General features: G+C 44.5%; 1 protein-coding gene across 5 annotated transcripts in view; it reads left to right on the top strand.

Annotated features, from left to right (window-relative positions):
- The window catches only part of LOC135522007 (myocyte-specific enhancer factor 2C-like), a 125,745-nt gene that overhangs the window by 49,616 nt on the left and 57,757 nt on the right, over positions 1-18,372 (top strand). For all 5 annotated transcript variants that reach the window (XM_064947994.1, XM_064948250.1, XM_064948086.1 and 2 more), the window contains one exon: positions 7,157-7,353. In XM_064947994.1, the coding sequence (XP_064804066.1) occupies positions 7,300-7,353 (54 nt within the window). In that variant the 5' untranslated portion in view covers positions 7,157-7,299. The remainder of the gene's footprint in view (positions 1-7,156; positions 7,354-18,372) is intronic.

Below are 18,372 nucleotides of genomic sequence, written 5' to 3'. Positions count from 1 at the left end.
AAATCCTTCTCTCTCCTTCCCAAACCCGACATTTCCTCTGCTCTGTCCTCTCCCCATACTTGTTGGTTATGGATTAGTGAATTGGCTTAGTGTGGCATAGAAAGATTGTTAGTCTTCTCTCTCCCTCAGGTTCAGGAGTGGCTGAAAGATGGCAGGCTATGTGTCTAGGCTGTGTGCTTAGGGTCGTTGTCCTGTTAGAAGGTGAACCTTTGCCCCAGTCTGAGGTCCTGAGTGCTTTGTAGCAGGTTTTCATCAAGGATCTCTCTGCACTTTACTCCATTCATCTTTCCCCCAATCCTGATTAGTCTCCCATTCCCCGACGCTGAAAACCATCCCCACAGCATGATGCTGCCATAACCATGCTTCACAGTAGGGATGGTGACAGGTTTCCTCCAGACGTGACACTTGGCATTCAGGCCAAAGAGTTCAATCTTGGTTTCAACACACCAGAGAATATTGTTTCTCATGGTCTGAGAGTCCTTAAGGTGCCTTTTGGCAAACTCCAAGCAGGCTGTCATGTGCCTTTTACTGAGGAGTGGCTTCCGTCTGGCCACTCCACCATAAAGGCTTGATCGATGGAGTGTTGCAGAGATGGTTGTCCTTCTGGAAGGTTCTTCCATCTCCACAGAGGAACTCTGGAGCTCCTTGAGAACCATTGGGTTCTTGGTCCCCTCCCTGACCAAGGCCCTTCTCCGCCGATTACTCAGTTTGGCCTGGTGGCCAGCCCTAGGAAGAGTCTTGGTGGTTTCAAACTTCTTCCATTTAAGAATGATGGAGGCCACTGTGTCCTTGGGGACATTCAATGATGCAGAAATGTTTGTTTTTTACCATTCTCCAGATCTGTGCCTCTATACAATCCTGTCTCGGAGCTCTACAGACAATTCCTTTGACCTCATGGCCTGATTTTTGTCTGACATGTACCGTCAACTGTGGGACCTTATATAGACAGGTGTGTGCCTTTCCAAATCATGTCCAATCAATTGAATTTATCACAGGTGGACTCCAATCAAGTCGAATAAACATGTCAAGGATGATTAATGGAAACAGGATACACCAGAGCTCAATTTCAAGTCTCATAGCAAATAATCTGAATTATTATGTACATTATGGGGTATTGTGTGTAGATTGACGATCAACATTTTTTATTTAATCATTTAATAATAAGGCTCTAACGTAACAAAATGTGGAAAAAGGGAAGGGGTCTGAATACTTTCTGAATGCCCTGTAGACAAAGCTCTGTCTCATTATATTGGATTGCACTCTCTGTCTCTCTATGTCTCTCTCTGTCTCTCTCTCTCGCTCCCTGTCTCTCCCCCTCTCTCCTCCCTCCCTCTCTCTCTTTCATTCTCCCCACCAGACGGGCCGCGGCATGTCTCCTGGGTAAATTGGATTGTGCTGTTATGTGGTAATATTTTGGGGGTGCTTACTGTCACCAGCCAACCCTCACTGACCAGACCTGGAGAAGGCAGGAGCGTGGGAAATGGGGTGGGAGTGGGAGCGTGGGGTAGGCAGAGGAGGGAGAGTTGACGAGCTGGGTGGAGGCTCTCGTGTTTGAGGGAGGAGGCAGAAGGAGGGAGTGGTGTTGAAGGGGAAGGGGAGGGGAGGGAGGGGGATCACCGGCGCCGGGCTAAGCAGCACCTCTTTTTAGGCAGCAGTGGTTGCCGGAGCCAAAGCTGGGATTAAATGTTCAGGACATGGGCTTAGTCTTAGTGTTACATAAGGACTAAGGTGTTGCTTCAGAGGGTGTTAACATTGAGAGGCTCGGGGGGAGGAGTAACTGCGCTGAAGCCACCAATGGAGAGAGGCATTGCGTTAGCTTTCAGGAGACGGAGTAGAGCTGCGTGGTGCTCCTCCACTGTCAGGGTCTGACTGAGGTATGCTGGCCTGCCCAGGGGATAGATATGTTGTTGTCCTTGTTGTGTCTGTGGACTGTTGAGCACCACTGATAGGCTGGAGTGTAAGTCTGTCTGAAGGCACTCTTTCATCTTTCTGACAGCATGTAACTGTTTTTAATGGCGTATGCTGTGTAACCATAGAAAATGAACAAGAGTATCATTAAATAATAAACCAATGTGTCATTTTAGATGTTAGTCTCGTTAATACTGTTGTTCCCTATGGTTGATTATACAGTCAGTGGTCTTGTTTCCAGTGTCGTTCGCAGTGGAACTGCAAACAATCATCACATGAGTATGGTTTTGTCACAAGGGTGAAGAAGAGCTGTTGACATGCTAATGGTCAATGCGCATCGTAATCAGGAGATTATATATATTTATAAACAGCAAAAATAGAAATGTCCTCTCACTGTCAACTGCATTTATTTTCAACAAACATAACATGTGTAAATATTTTTATGAACATAACAATATTCAACAACTGAGACATAAACTGAACAATTTCCACAGGCATGTGACTAACATAAATGGAATAATGTGTCCCTGCACAAAGGGGGGGACAAAATCAAAAGTAACAGTTAGTATCTGGTGTGGCCACCAGCTGCATTAAGTACTGCAGTGCATCTCCTCCTCATCGACTGCACCAGATTTGCCAGTTCTTGCTGTGAGATGTTACCCCACTCTTCCAGCAAGACACCTGCAAGTTCCTAGACATTTCTGGGGGGAATGGCCCTAGCCCTCACCCTCCGATCCAACAGGTCCCAGACGTGCTCAATGGGATTGAGATCCAGGCTCTACTCTGGCCATGGCAGAGCACTGACATTCCGGTCTTGCAGGAAATCATGCACAGAACGAGCAGTATGGCTGGTGGTATTGTCATGCTGGAGGGTCATGTCAGGATGAGCTTGCAGGAAGGGTACCACATGAGGGAGGAGGTTGTCTTCCCTGTAACGCACAGTGTTGAGATTGCCTGCAATGACAAGAAGCTCAGTCCGATGATGCTGTTACACAGACCATGACGGACTTTCCACCTCCAAAAAAGATCAAGTTCCAGAGTACAGGCCTTGGTGTAAGTACAGGTGAGACAAAACCGCAACTCGTCAGTGAAGAGCACTTTTTGCAAGTCCTGTCTGGTCCAGCGACGGTGGGTTTGTGCCCATAGGTGACGTTGTTGCCGGTGATGTATGGTGAGGACCTGCCTTACAACAGGCCTGCAAGCCCTCAGTCCAGCCTCTCTTAGCCTATTGCGGACAGTCTGAGCACTGATGGAGGGATTGTGCGTTCCTGGTGTAACTCGGGCATCCTGTACCTGTCAGGTGTGATGTTCAGATGTACCGATCTTGTGCAGGTGTTGCCTTAGGAATCTCACAGTACGGACATTGCAATTTATTTCCCTGGCCACATCTGCAGTCCTCAAGCCTCCTTGCAGCATGCCAAAGGCACGTTCACGCAGATGAGCAGGGATTCCGTGCATCTTTATTTTGGTGTTTTTCAAAGTCAGTAGAAAGGCCTCTTTACTGTCAAGTTTTGTAAGCTATTAGTGTCACGCCTAAATTCTGTAAGCTGATAGTGTCTTAATGACCGTTCCACAGGTGCATGTTCATTAATTGTTTATGGTTCATTGAACAAGCATGGAAAACACTGTTTAAACCCTTTACAATGAAGATCTGTGAAGTTATTTGGATTTTTGCGAATTATCTTTGAAAGACAGTGTCCTGAAAAAGGGTTGTTTTTCTTTGCTGAGTTTATACTGAATGTACAAGTATTCGGCCCCCTTGAACTTTGCGACCTTTTTCCACATTTCAGGCTTCAAACATAAAGATATAAAACTGTATTTTTTGTGAAGAATCAACAACAAGTGGGACACAATCATGAAGTGGAACGACATTTATTGGATATTTCAAACTTTTTTAACAAATCAAAAACTGAAAAATTGGGCGTGCAAAATTATTCAGCCCCTTTACTTTCAGTGTAGCAAACTCTCTCCAGAAGTTCAGTGAGGATCTCTGAATGATCCAATGTTGACCTAAATGACTAATGATGATAAATACAATCCACCTGTGTGTTATCAAGTCTCCGTATAAATGCATCTGCACTGTGGTAGTCTCAGAGGTCCGTTAAAAGCGCAGAGAGCATCATGAAGAACAAGGAACACACCAGGCAGGTCCGAGATACTGTTGTGAAGAAGTTTAAAGCCGGATTTGGATACAAAAAGATTTCCCAAGCTTTAAACATCCCAAGGAGCACTGTGCAAGCGATAATATTGAAATGGAAGGAGTATCAGACCACTGCAAATCTACCAAGACCTGGCTGTCCCTCTAAACTTTCAGCTCATACAAGGAGAAGACTGATCAGAGATGCAGCCAAGAGGCCCATGATCACTCTGGATGAACTGCAGAGATCTACAGCTGAGGTGGGAGACTCTGTCCATAGGACAACAATCAGTCGTATATTGCACAAATCTGGCCTTTATGGAAGAGTGGCAAGAAGAAAGCCATTTCTTAAAGATATCCATAAAAAGTGTTGTTTAAAGTTTGCCACAAGCCACCAGGGAGACACACCAAACATGTGGAAGAAGGTGCTCTGGTCAGATGAAACCAAAATTGAACTTTTTGGCAACAATGCAAAACGTTATGTTTGGCGTAAAAGCAACACAGCTCATCACCCTGAACACAACATACCCACTGTCAAACATGGTGGTGGCAGCATCATGGTTTGGGCCTGCTTTTCTTCAGCAGGGACAGGGAAGATGGTTAAAATTGATGGGAAGATGGATGGAGCCAAATACAGGACCATTCTGGAAGAAAACCTGATGGAGTCTGCAAAAGACCTGAGACTGGGATGGAGATTTGTCTTCCAACAAGACAATGATCCAAAACATAAAGCAAAATCTACAATGGAATGGTTCAAAAATAAACATATCCAGGTGCTAGAATGGCCAAGTCAAAGTCCAGACCTGAATCCAATCGAGAATCTGTGGAAAGAACTGAAAACTGCTGTTCACAAATGCTCTCCATCCAACCTCACTGAGCTCGAGCTGTTTTGCAAGGAGGAATGGGAAAATATTTCAGTCTCTCGATGTGCAAAACTGATAGAGACATACCCCAAGCGACTTACAGCTGTAATCGCAGCAAAAGGTGGCGCTACAAAGTATTAACTTAAAGGGGCTGAATAATTTTGCACGCCCAATTTTTCAGTTTTTGATTTGTTAAAAAAGTTTGAAATATCCAATACATGTCGTTCCACTTCATGATTGTGTCCCACTTGTTGTTGATTCTTCACAAAAAAATACAGTTTTATATCTTTATGTTTGAAGCCTGAATTGTGGCAAAAGGTCGCAAAGTTCAAGGGGGCCGAATACTTTCACAAGGCACTGTATATGTATAGAGAGAGAGAGAGAGAGACAGAGAGACTCACGATGAACAAGTATACTCAACATCATTTGAGTGGCATCATCTCTGAAGGATGTGAGCCAGTAGTGAGGAAAGCCTAAATTAGATAGGTAACCACATTGGACTTGTACAAGCTTGATTATAAACAAAGTGTCAAATAGCCACGCCGTTCTCGGACTCAATATATGAAACCTGAGCTACTGTCAACCTGGAGACAATTCGGAGACGTCAAGCTACACCTAATTGGCTTGATTCCACTTGGCTCCATCTCCCAGGAGAGACTGAAGATATAAGAGAGCCAACTAGTGGCATGCAAGAGTACAGGTGTTTTGAACCTGTGCTCTCCAATACTGAGAATAATTCTCACTTGTATTCCTAAAGCAAGTTCACATGGGTGTATAACTGACAAGACCTGTGTCTACCAGCCACGTCTATTACCAATGCCTTCCGCTCAAGAAGCGTAGGGGTCAAATGTACAGCAGTGTGTAGTTGTTCACCATGGGGGTTGGGGTGCTTTCTCCTGCATCATGTCACTCAATAAACACATAGATTCAGGTTAGAGGAAGATGAAACAAGAAAGGAAAGATGTGTGTGTGTGTGTGTGTGTGTGTGTGTGTGTGTGTGTGTGTGTGTGTGTGTGTGTGTGTGTGTGTGTGTGTGTGTGTGTGTGTGTGTGTGTGTGTGTGTGTGTGTGTGTGTGTGTGTGTGTGTGTGTGTGTGTGTGTGTGTGTGCGTGCCTGTGTGAGTGTGTGTGTGAGAGAGAGAGATTGACATGTCTTTTGGTGAAGCAGTGTCATCTTCCACATCAATGTCTGCGGCTCGCACTGCCAGGTGCCGGAAATCTGGTTCAGAAAGGAGAGAAAAGAGAGAATGGGAAGGGGAGAAAAAAGCAGGCGAGATGGTTTTTAATGCGACGGCGCTGACAGCTCCCCTGCATTGCACTGAGCTTAAATAATGGGATGCTCATTTGCATAACGAGGAACGTTATCACCTCTACTGTCAAAATAAAACACAACAGTTCTTCTGCTCCTCCCTGAGATAGATTGGGTTGGCCTACTTTAGCACTCTGGAGAGAAGTACCAGAGATCTGGCTTACTCAAGCTCACACACGCATGCACACACTCTTTGGAAGTCAGCTATTTCACTCACACACACTATCTGTCCAGCTCAGCCCACACACACATGTGCACTCAACCACACACACACACGCACACGCACACGCACACGCACACACATTGTGTCCAGCTGGTTTAAGTCCTAGTATAAGTCCAAGTATAATTCCTAGTTCAAGACCAAATTTGTCGGGAATCAGCTCTATTGCCGTCATTTTAAAGGTCAGATCCATAGTGTTTCTGAACAAGGCAAGGCAAGGTTTCACTTCTGCATCCAAGCCAGTCTCCATGTCGGCCATTTTAGAACTGTGTTGGAGGTAGACTAGATTAGTCTTACCTTGCCGTCGTTCTGTAAACAAACTGCTGTTTTTCAGGAGAAAGAAAGTGTATTTCTTAGTCTGTAGATAACGTTACACTGTGGGTGATTAGAGCATTTAAGTTAGTGGCACTTCCAAACTGTCAAACTCTCTGCTCTGTGAATGAGACGAGATCCTGACAGCGCTGTCTGTGCTCATAGTTGGCACGGTAACGCGACAAACCTGATTTGCATGATATCGACAGTAAAAAACACAGCGTTCCTTTCACAACATGTTGACAGATTAGTTGTATTTCTTCCCCCTCCCTTGTGGCAACGATGATGTGACTTTTCTCCCACCCATACCCACCCACCCCCTCGTTTTCTTTGTGCCATATTTCATGTCACTTAATGCTTATCCTCTATCCTTCTGTCTCCCTCTCTCTTTTTCTTTCTCTTATGCAGGTACGGATGCTGGAATCTTTGAATTGATCGGAGCAAGTCAAGAGAAGAGAGAGAAGAGAGAGAAGAGAGAGCGTTTTGAGGAGAGGCAGAAGAAAGCATAAAGTTCTTTAGGGAGAGGAGAGAAGAAGAAGAAGACGGGGACAATGGGGAGGAAAAAGATTCAGATCACGCGGATTATGGATGAACGCAACAGACAGGTAAGCCCCATGAAGAAGGAAGGATGGATGATGGAGGGGGGTGGAAATACCTTACTGTGGGCCTGGGAGAGACCATGGTAGGTGTGCTGACTTAAGTCTTCAGGGAGTCTGGATGTGATGGTGTCATGGTGGTAGCAGGAGGGTGTAGGTGGGATAGGAGGGTGATTGTTCTGGCTGCCCTGGAGGTTTACATGGAGGTAGTAGTACGTCTTGGTTTTCTTAAATGTCACATACACTGGTGGCACCCTATCACACCGTAACACACCCTCTCACACCATGCCACCCACTTTAGCTCATGGCAGTGGAATATTACTATGCAGGGTGGGTGGAGAAGGGAGGGGAAGGGTGGGAGAAAACACAAACAAACAACCAAACAGAGATGGAGGTTTCATGCACGCACCACACACCGCAGAGAGCGCCCTGGGATGGGTGGAGCTAAGAGGGCACTGAGAGGCGGACATGCTCCATCTGTCTCAGGGCTGGTTGCACTTTCTGTATCTTTCCTCTCAATGTACCTTTAAATCAAGGCTCATGGTCAAATGTATTGAAAACACGTAGCCAACATAAGTAAGTAGAAAAACCCTATAAAATTATTTTTCAATTATTTGAATCAATGTTTATATTTCAAAAGAAGAGGCACATTTATTTGATGATCCCTTGTATAGGCAAAGGATTTACCATAAATATCACATTCAACCAGCTTGCTTAATTTGTGGCCCTGTCTTCAATGATAAATTACAACAAAACATCAGCCACACAGCCCAGGAAACGGATGGAGACAGACCTGTCTCTCTCTCTGCCCTGCAGGCCCACAATCCATTACTTCCTGTGGCACCAGTGACCACCGCCACTCTGTCAGCTCCCTGTCAGTCCAATTGGATCCATACCCTACTAATAAGCCCCCCTCCAATCACAGGTCACACACACTCCCTTCCTCCTCAGTCCCCACCAATCTGTGAACCATTATCCCAGCATACTCTCATAACATTCAATGGTTATTACATCTATCACACTAGAGTGGTTCAGACTCTCTTAAATCCTTCTACTTGTCATGTCTTTATTCTGTATTGGCTAACATTTAGCAGAGTACCTCACTGTCCCTTCTAGCCTCTGACAGTATGACATCTCAACATAAACACATAAACACTGGCTCTCTTCACCCTGCTGTTATGACTTGACATAAAAAGGTGCTAGAAATCGATTGGACTCCACTGAAGTGACTGCTGCAGCCGGGTGGTCTGAAAACTCCTTGGTGAAAAGTAGACAGAAGAAATAAATGAAAGAGGAGGAGGGGAGTGGAGCTGTCTCTGGGAGCTCTACAGTTGTTCCCAGACATCAGGGTTTTGGGGTCAGGGTATTGAAGTCAAAAGTAGGGGAGGGAGTGTGGGAGAGGTCCGGGAGTTTCAGAGGGGAAGGCTACCGCATTGCACCAGCACCCACACCTCCTGTGCACTTTTATCTCAGCCTCCTCTCCCTCTCTACCCGTCACACCGCAGACCAGGCTCACCGGTCGCACCAGGCACTCCGGCTCCCGAGGATGAGGAGGGAAGAGAGGGAGAAAGGAAGGACACCTGAGGGGAATCAATACCACAAATATCCGGGGTTTGTTTACAGAGAGAGAGGGAAGGAGGGAGGGTGGGAGAGAGAGGGGAGGAGGGGGAGAGAGGGAAGGAAGGCACGAGAGGAGGGAGGGAGGGAGGGAGGGAGGGAGGGAGGGAGGGAGGGAGGGAGGGAGGGAGGGAGGGAGGGAGGGAGGGAGGGAGGGAGGGAGGGAGGGAGGGAGGGAGGGAGGGAGGGGGGGAGGATTTTAACAGTTTATACCTGAGATCTCTTGTAATCAATTTTACACCAGCAATATTCCTTGCCTTTTTACATGTTGTTTTGAATACATACTGATACAAGATTCTTAAATACACTTTTTAAACGTCTTTTGAATGAACTCTTTTGCTTTTTGCTTTTTGTTGTACATGGCAATGGAGGTAAAGAGGTGCACGAAGGAGGTTGGTGGCACCTTAATTGGGGAGAATGGGCTCGTGGTAACGGCTGGAACGGATTAGGAGGAATGGTATCAAATACCATTATATTATCAAATACCACACATGGTTTCCATGTGTTTGATTCCATTCCATTTGCTCCATTCCAGCCATTATTATGAGCCGTCCTCCCCTCAACAGCCTCCACTGGTGTACACAAAGGAGACCATCACAAGGAAGAAGGAGACCTTTGGCACACAGAAACAAAGAAGTTTTTATTTTGTCTAAATGGCAGCCTGAGCTTTGCATATTTTCACTTCTCCTTTGAGGAAACATCCTCATACTACAGCCAAATAAACATCAGAGGGGTTACCTTTAGCCTCCACATTCTTTGCATGCTTCACAAGCTCCCATCCTGCCCTGAACCAAACTCAAAACTTAAAATCTACTTACAGTTGTCTGATATACAATCAATCCATACACATGAAGGAATAGATCAAATTACACTTGAATTAGTAGATTGGCAATCAGGCGTGTGGCTGTCGACGTTTGACCTCTTATGTTATACTTCATATGTTTGCTATGTCAGCCCTATGTAGATATTACAAAAGCCTTTAACTCATCATCCCTATTGATGTCCACTTCCCTGTTCTCCCTGTCCTCTGTTGAGTGGCAATGTTCTGTTAAAGCTCTCTGCAGCCACCCTGCCACCCACGGGCTCCGCTGCCCGCCGCGGTGCCATCATCGTGGGCACGTGGCCTCCGTCTCTCTGTGCGGCCACTTTGGCCTGCCACCCCCAGACCCTGAAACACTTCCCCAGAGCAGGGGCACCATGGTCAGGCCTCCCTGGCATTGACTGTCTGCCCAGAGCTCCGGACAGAGGGCAGCAGTGTGTGAGTCCTGGCTCCCGGCCCCCCACCACTCAGACCCTCTCCCAGCCCCGGGCACATGAAAGGGCCCCCTGTGCCATAAATGCACAGGCCGTAGACAGAGAGCAGACACACACTCACACGAACACACACACACTTACACAGACATACACACACACACACACACACACAGATATCTATTGCAGGCATACATGCTCAAACATATTATACACTCAGACACATACTTAGACACACACATACATTTCTATTTAACACACATATATATTTAATTAGACTGAGGTAAACACTTCTATCTCTCGTCTTGTCGTTAACATCCAGGGTCGGCCATCATGGAGTCCAGCTAATTGGGGCTAATTGAGGGTAATGCAGATTGACACGTCTGTCCAGCCAGTTCAGCCGTGTGTGTGTGTGTGTGTGTGTGTGTGTGTGTGTGTGTGTGTGTGTGTGTGTGTGTGTGTGTGTGTGTGTGTGTGTGTGTGTGTGTGTGTGTGTGTGTGTGTGTGTGTGTGTGTGTGTGTGTGTGTGTGTGTGTGTGTGAGACAGTGGGGGTGGTGGGTTGTAAAGGGGAAGAGCCCCTGTGGAGGGCTCAGAGGTTAAACATGGATGAAGTCATCAGTCACAGGAAGTAGAAATGTGCTCCCTCCCCATTTCTCTCCCCAGTCAGGACTCAAAAACACAACAAGATATGTTTATCTTCAGCACGTGAGCTTATTTCTTTCTTATCAAGGAAACCATCCACACCACCGTAGAATGAAGAAACATGGTTCTTTCACTTACAACAATTCCGGCATGTCTCCAATCAACAGCGGTGGGGTGAGAAAGCTTGTGAGGGAAATTAACGGCAGGAAAATAATGAGGCCCTCAGGGTATCTCTTCACCCCTACACTTCTCCTCTCTTCCCCCGTTTCCCACCTTTTCTCTTGTCCTTGATCGTTACCTCTGTGAGCCAAGCTCCTCTGTGTCAGTCTGCTCAACCCTGAGAGACCTCACCTAGAGATCGCTTGCAAAAACACCTCACCTTTCCTCCACTTTATGCCCTCTTTTGTCTTCTCATCTTCTTTAACCGCCTATTTTCTTCTTCTCTTGTACTGCTACTCTCCTCTGTGTCCTCTTTTCTTCTTCTCTTGTATTGCTACTCTCCTCTGTGTCCTCTTTTCTTCTTCTCTTGTATTGCTACTCTCCTCTGTGTCCTCTTTTCTTCTTCTCTTGTATTGCTACTCTCCTCTGTGTCCTCTTTTCTTCTTCTCTTGTATTACTACTCTCCTCTGTGTCCACTTTTCTTCTTCTCTTGTATTACTACTCTCCTCTGTGTCCTCTTTTCTTCTTCTCTTGTATTACTACTCTCCTCTGTGTCCTCTTTTCTTCTTCTCTTGTACTGCTACTCTCCTCTGTGTCCTCTTTTCTTCTTATCTTGTTCTGCTAATCTCCTCTTTGTACTCTTTTCTTCTTCTCTTGTATTGCTACTCTCCTGTGTCCTCATTTCTTCTTCTCTTGTATTGCTACTCTCCTCTTTGTCCTCTTTTCTTCTTATCTTGTTCTGCTACTCTCCTCTTTGTCCTCTTTTCTTCTTATCTTGTTCTGCTACTCTCCTCTTTGTACTCTTTTCTTCTTCTCTTGTATTGCTACTCTCCTCTGTGTCCTCTTTTCTTCTTCTCTTGTATTGCTACTCTCCTCTTTGTCCTCTTTTCTTCTTCTCTTGTATTGCTACTCTCCTCTGTGTCCTCTTTTCTTCTTCTCTTGTATTACTACTCTCCTCTGTGTCCTCTTTTCTTCTTCTCTTGTATTACTACTCTCCTCTGTGTCCTCTTTTCTTCTTCTCTTGTACTACTACTCTCCTCTTTGTCCTCTTTTCTTCTTCTCTTGTATTGCTACTCTCCTCTTTGTCCTCTTTTCTTCTTCTCTTGTATTGCTACTCTCCTCTGTGTCCTCTTTTCTTCTTCTCTTGTATTGCTACTCTCCTCTTTGTCCTCTTTTCTTCTTCTCTTGTATTGCTACTCTCCTCTGTGTCCTCTTTTCTTCTTCTCTTGTATTGCTACTCTCCTCTGTGTCCTCTTTTCTTCTTCTCTTGTATTGCTACTCTCCTCTTTGTCCTCTTTTCTTCTTCTCTTGTATTGCTACTCTCCTCTGTGTCCTCTTTTCTTCTTCTCTTGTATTGCTACTCTCCTCTTTGTCCTCTTTTCTTCTTCTCTTGTATTGCTACTCTCCTCTGTGTCCTCTTTTCTTCTTCTCTTGTACTGCTACTCTCCTCTGTGTCCTCTTTTCTTCTTCTCTTGTATTGCTACTCTCTGTGTCCTCTTTTCTTCTTCTCTTGTATTGCTACTCTCCTCTTTGTCCTCTTTTCTTCTTCTCTTGTATTGCTACTCTCCTCTTTGTCCTCTTTTCTTCTTCTCTTGTATTGCTACTCTCCTCTTTGTCCTCTTTTCTTCTTCTCTTGTATTGCTACTCTCCTCTGTGTCCTCTTTTCTTCTTCTCTTGTATTGCTACTCTCCTCTTTGTCCTCTTTTCTTCTTCTCTTGTATTGCTACTCTCCTCTTTGTCCTCTTTTCTTCTTATCTTGTTCTGCTACTCTCCTCTTTGTCCTCTTTTCTTCTTCTCTTGTATTGCTACTCTCCTCTTTGTCCTCTTTTCTTCTTCTCTTGTATTGCTACTCTCCTCTTTGTCCTCTTTTCGTGCATTTTCGATTCCTATGAAAGTGGCAGTAAAAAATATACTTTTTGGTGTCGCTTTTTCCTTCTTTATCTTTCAACTGGAGCTCTGTGCAACAAGACATTTTCATCCTCACAAATGAATGAAAAGAAAAAGTTATTTTGTTCAATCTTGCCACTGACTCGGCTCTTGCAAAGTTAACACACACATTTCTGCAGCAGGGACTGGATATATCACTTTCCACTTGTGGTTTTACAGTCTAAACAGGAACATACAGAGCACGACCATACTCGGGCAGGAGTGCTTTTCTCAGAAATCACTACCTCCGGGAAAAGAAAATCCAATGAAATCACTGCATTAACCATTTTTCATATTGTAATGCAGGATTATTTCTCAGACATTACTAGTTGATAGATTTTAATTGATTAACTTTAATTTCAATATAATCTCTTGTACAGGAGTTAGTTTTTTATGTACTCTGAAAGTCTATTAAGAGTGGGTGGGTGCTGGGTGGTGGTGGGGAGTGGAGTAAGCATATATTAGAGATGTGAGCTCAAACAAAGCTCCTGTTGTCATCATTCATCTCCAGCAGCCTGTTTGGCTCTGGGGAGAGTTCAGGCCCAAGTCTTGGACTTAGAAGAGGCCTTATTCCTTTAGTGTGGGGAGCCTTCTGACAATAGGACAAGTGTTTGTGTGTGAAGGACACTGGTATTGAGTGTTGACTTGTATGCATGTGTGCATGCACTTATGTTGAGTGTGTAAATATGCCATGTCTTAATTTGATCATCCTGTTGCAGGAATTGTTTACAGTGAATCCTATGTGAAAGCAGTGTTGTAGTGTATTCAAGCTTTAAAAAGGCTTTTAAAGTTTTTAATTTCCAATTTAACATTTCACAATTGATTTGCCCTAACAAATAATGTACCAACGCCTACAAAAAAAATCACCATTAATTATAATCCACATAACAGTTCACATTTCCTACTGCTGATGGATTAATTTTCTGCTGTGTGAACCTGGCTCTTATTAAGATATGGCATCTGTATGATGTGTGTGATGATTTTGCATGAGTCTTAACATATTGTGTGTATATTTGCTTGGTTAAATGACCGCTCTCGGTCCCTGTCTCTCTCCTCCTCCTCCTCCTCCTCCTCCCCCAGGAGGTGGGAAGCAGAAGCGAGGCCCATTGTGAAGGGGAAGCCACCAGACTCTTCCTGTTATGAGAGGAAATGCATAGAAATGTGCTTCCTGTGCCCCCTCCCTCCCACCCCCTTCACCCTAAGCCGCTCGCTGACTTTTTTTCTTCTCCTCTTTTTCCCTCCTCTCTTTTCTCCTTTCTTGACTGTGGCCAATAGTACGTTAGTTCAGTCCTTTGGAGCTCCTCATGATAAACATGTTTGTCCTCTGGGTTGACGCTGTCCGTCTTGAGGGGAAAGAGAGGGAGGGAGGGAGGGTGGGAAGGAGGGAGTGTCTATACAGTACACTATGTGAGGAGGCTGAACGTTCAGCCTCTGACCAGATGACATGCTCTCACGCAAAACACCAAACAGTGAGGCCTCTGGTCTTCCTATACTCTCATTCTAGGAACATGCACAATTAGGTGCAACTATAGATTTCATACTCTGGGGCCCCTGAGATTTCTGCAGTAAAAAAACACTCATCCACAGTTTGTTTGACACTTAAGGATTTACACTGTTTTACCCAGCAAACCTCCCACCCTGATAGTGGCAAAGGTGCTACAATAATGTTCTGTGATTACCACGTTATGTAGCTAACAGCGCCCACCCAGCAGCGAAAAGAGAGGGTTTTAGAGAGAGGTTAAACCACATTGAAAGTGGTGGTATGGAGACCAATGGGATAGATCGGAGATAAAGTTAGGCCTCCAATGGACATTCCATTCAAAGTATACTTGAATTGGTCTCTGACGCTGAGGCCTCGTAATTTCTTCCCGAGACCAGCCGAGAGCAGCGGAGTAAAATCCGCATAATTATCAGCAGGTGTCATTTGGTTAGCTAGCAAGAACTTGAATGACTGTTATACAGTTAGCATGTCTCTTTCATTGACATATTCACTCTGGCTATCTACTCCGATTTCAGAGCACTCTCGTCTGAGTGTGCCAGAGCGCAGAACAACTGATGAATTTATGAATGTGCAACACCTGCTGAATATGACTGGTGTCAGTAAACATAGGTAAAAAAAGTGAACAGCCTAACAAGTTCTGCTACAGCGAGTAAAATGGTCACATTTGTGTCTGGAAGTAGCTAGCTAGCAAGCTAGCCAACTTTGGTCAGTTAGCTTGGGTGCTCGGTTGAGAAGCTACAGAAGGACAAGGACGCTATAATTCCACATTGTTTATCAGTGTAATTTTGACGGCCAACTAGCTGAAAAAGTTTGAGAAGTTTTAACTAATATTCCTTTGTTAGATTTTTAGTTAATCTTGCTCTGGCTAGCATTAGTTGTTGATGTAGTTGCTGTTGTAGATGTGCAAAACTGAGGGAGAGAAAGCCTACCTTTTCAAAGTTGTTTGATCAATAGGATCATAAAGGTCCAAAATGAAAGAGGACTCAGGTGGTGTTTACATATTTGCAGACATCCATTCAGGTGTATTTTGCGGCTTTTGGCAAATTCATTCTAATGATCTAAAGTCGCGCTGTTGAAACTGCCTGTAAACACACAGTCCAGTTCAAACTGAATGATGGCAAGCCCGTATGGCAAATGGCTTGTTTGTATAAAGTTCTAATATAGCTCTGATTGGCTATAGCGCACTGGTCTGTGTAGACTCTGGTCCTGGACAAGACAGATGTTTTTATTCGGTTTAATTTACTGAAGTGTCCAAAGGCAATGCCTGCTTTTCCCCTATATGCTATAGAATGTACACCAATGCCTTAGTATACATACAGTTGAAGTAGGAAGTTTACATACACTTAGGTTGGAGTCATTAAAACTTGTTTTTCAACCACCACATATGTCTTATTAACAAACTATAGTTTTGACAAGTCCGTTAGGGCATCTACTTTGTGCATGACACAAGTCATTTTTCCAACAATTGTTTACAGACAGATTATTTCACTTATAATTCCCTGTATCCCAATTCCAGTGGGTCAGAAGTTTACATACACTAAGTTGACTGTGCCTTTAAACAGCTTGGAAAATTCCAGAAAAGTATGTCATGGCTTTAGAAGTTACTGATAGGCTAATTGACATAATTTGAGTCAATTGGAGGTTTACCTGTGGATGTATTTCAAGGCCTACCGTCAAACTCAGTGCCTCTTTGCTTGACATCATGGGAAAATCAAAAGAAATCAGCCAAGACCTCAGAAAGAAAATGTAGACCTCCAAAATTCTGGTTCATCCTTGGGAGCAATTTTCAAACGCCTGGAGGTTCCACGTTTATCTGTACTGTACAAACAATGGCACTCAAGTATAAACACCATGGGACCACACAGACGTAATACCACTCAGGAAGGAGACGCATTCTGTCTTCTAGAGACGAGCTTACTTTGTTGCAAAAAGTGCAAATCAATCCCAAAACAAAAGCAAAGGACCTTGTGAAGATGCTGGAGGAAACAGGTACAAAAGTATCTATATCCACAGTAAAATGAATCCTATATCGACATAACCTCAAAGGCCGCTCAGCAAGGAAGAAGCCACTGCTCCAAAACCGCATAAAAAAAGCCAGACTATGGTTTGCAACTGCACATGGGGACAAAGATCGTACTTTTTGGGGAAATGTCCTCTGGTCTAATAAAACAAAAATAGAACTGTTTGGTCACAATGACCATCTTTATGTTTGGAGGAAAAAGGGGGAGGCTTGCAAGCCGAAGAACACCATCCCAACCGTGAAGCACAGGGGTGGCAGCATCATGTTGTGGGGGTGCTTTGCAGCAGGAGGGACTGGTGCACTTCACAAAATAGATGGCATCATGAGGTAGGAAATTATGTGGCAATATTGAAGCAACATCTCAAGACATCAATCAGGAAGTTAAAGATTGATTGTAAATGGTTCTTCCAAATGGACAATGACACCAAGCATACTTCCAAAGTTGTGGCAAAATGGCAACAAAGTCGAGGTATTGGAGTGACCATCACGAAGCCTTGACCTCAATCCTATAGAAAATTTGTGGGCAGAACTGAAAAAGCGTGTGCGAGCAAGTAGGCCCACAAACCTGACTCAGTTACACCAGCTCTGTCAGGAGGACTGGGCCAAAATTCACCCAACTTATTGTGGGAAGCTTGTGGAAGGCTACCTGAAACGTTTGACCCAAGTTAAACAATTTAAAGGCAATGCTACCAAATACTAATTGAGTGTATGTACAGTGCCTTGCGAAAGTATTCGCCCCCCTTGAACTGAGACTGGGACGGAGATTTTCCAACAAGACAATGATCCAAAACATAAAGCAAAATCTACAATGGAATGGTTCAAAAATAGACATATCCAGGTGTTAGAATGGCCAAGTCAAAGTCCAGACCTGAATCCAATCGAGAATCTGTGGAAAGAACTGAAAACTGCTGTTCACAAATGCTCTCCATCCAACCTCACTGAGCTCGAGCTGTTTTGCAAGGAGGAATGGGAAAGAATTTCAGTCTCTCGATGTGCAAAACTGATAGAGACATACCCCAAGCAACTTACAGCTGTAATCGCAGCAAAAGGTGGCGCTACAAAGTATTAACTTAAGGGGGCTGAATAATTTTGCACGCCCAATTTTTCAGTTTTTGATTTGTTAAAAAAGTTTGAAATATCCAATACATGTCGTTCCACTTCATGATTGTGTCCCAGTTGTTGTTGATTCTTCACAAAAAATACAGTTTTATATCTTTATGTTTGAAGCCTGAAATGTGGCAAAAGGTCGCAAAGTTCAAGGGGGCTGAATACTTTCGCAAGGCACTGTATCTTACCCTAAAAACTCTGGCACCAAAACTTCAACTTCCTATAAGTTTCTTCAACTTCCTGTATGTTCCTTCAACTTCTTCTAAGTTCCTTCAACTTCCTGCCACCTGAGGAAGACACCACTTAGGACCTGTTCCAGACTAAACTCACATGACCTTCTAGTGGTGTCTTGTTGAGTTTGTCGTGTAGCCAGCAGCCAGCAGCCAGCAGCCAGCAGGCCTAGTTAGGCCTTGATGTTTGTATTTCTGTCCCAGTGCATTATAATTTCCTGTGGGCTTGTTATGACAATTAATCATCCAGTCTCTACCTGCCTTTGGTCCTTTGCCTCTGAACGAGGTTCATTTTTTAGCATTTCGGTATGACTGTAAATGTCACCATGGTATTTAAAGCCCTGGGAGTCTTTCAGTGGTAAATCAGTCACGTATTAGTGAATTCTAGAGCCTTTTTCATGCATAATGGTACGGGGAGTTGAAAGCGTCGCCTGTCTCTGGTTTCACCTCTGCTGTCTTTAGCCCTGGTGGCCATTCGATATGGAGCTCATTGTGGCATGTGACATCACTCACCAACTGGGAGGGAAGGCTGGGACAGGGTTGGTAGTTCATCTGAGGTTGGCCTATACAGAAT

The sequence above is a fragment of the Oncorhynchus masou genome, chromosome 1, assembly GCF_036934945.1.
Source record: "Oncorhynchus masou masou isolate Uvic2021 chromosome 1, UVic_Omas_1.1, whole genome shotgun sequence".
In the NCBI taxonomy this organism is placed as follows: Eukaryota; Metazoa; Chordata; class Actinopteri; order Salmoniformes; family Salmonidae; genus Oncorhynchus; species Oncorhynchus masou.
Note: the sequence above shows the minus strand (reverse complement) of the source record. Positions and strands in the feature narration are given on the sequence as shown.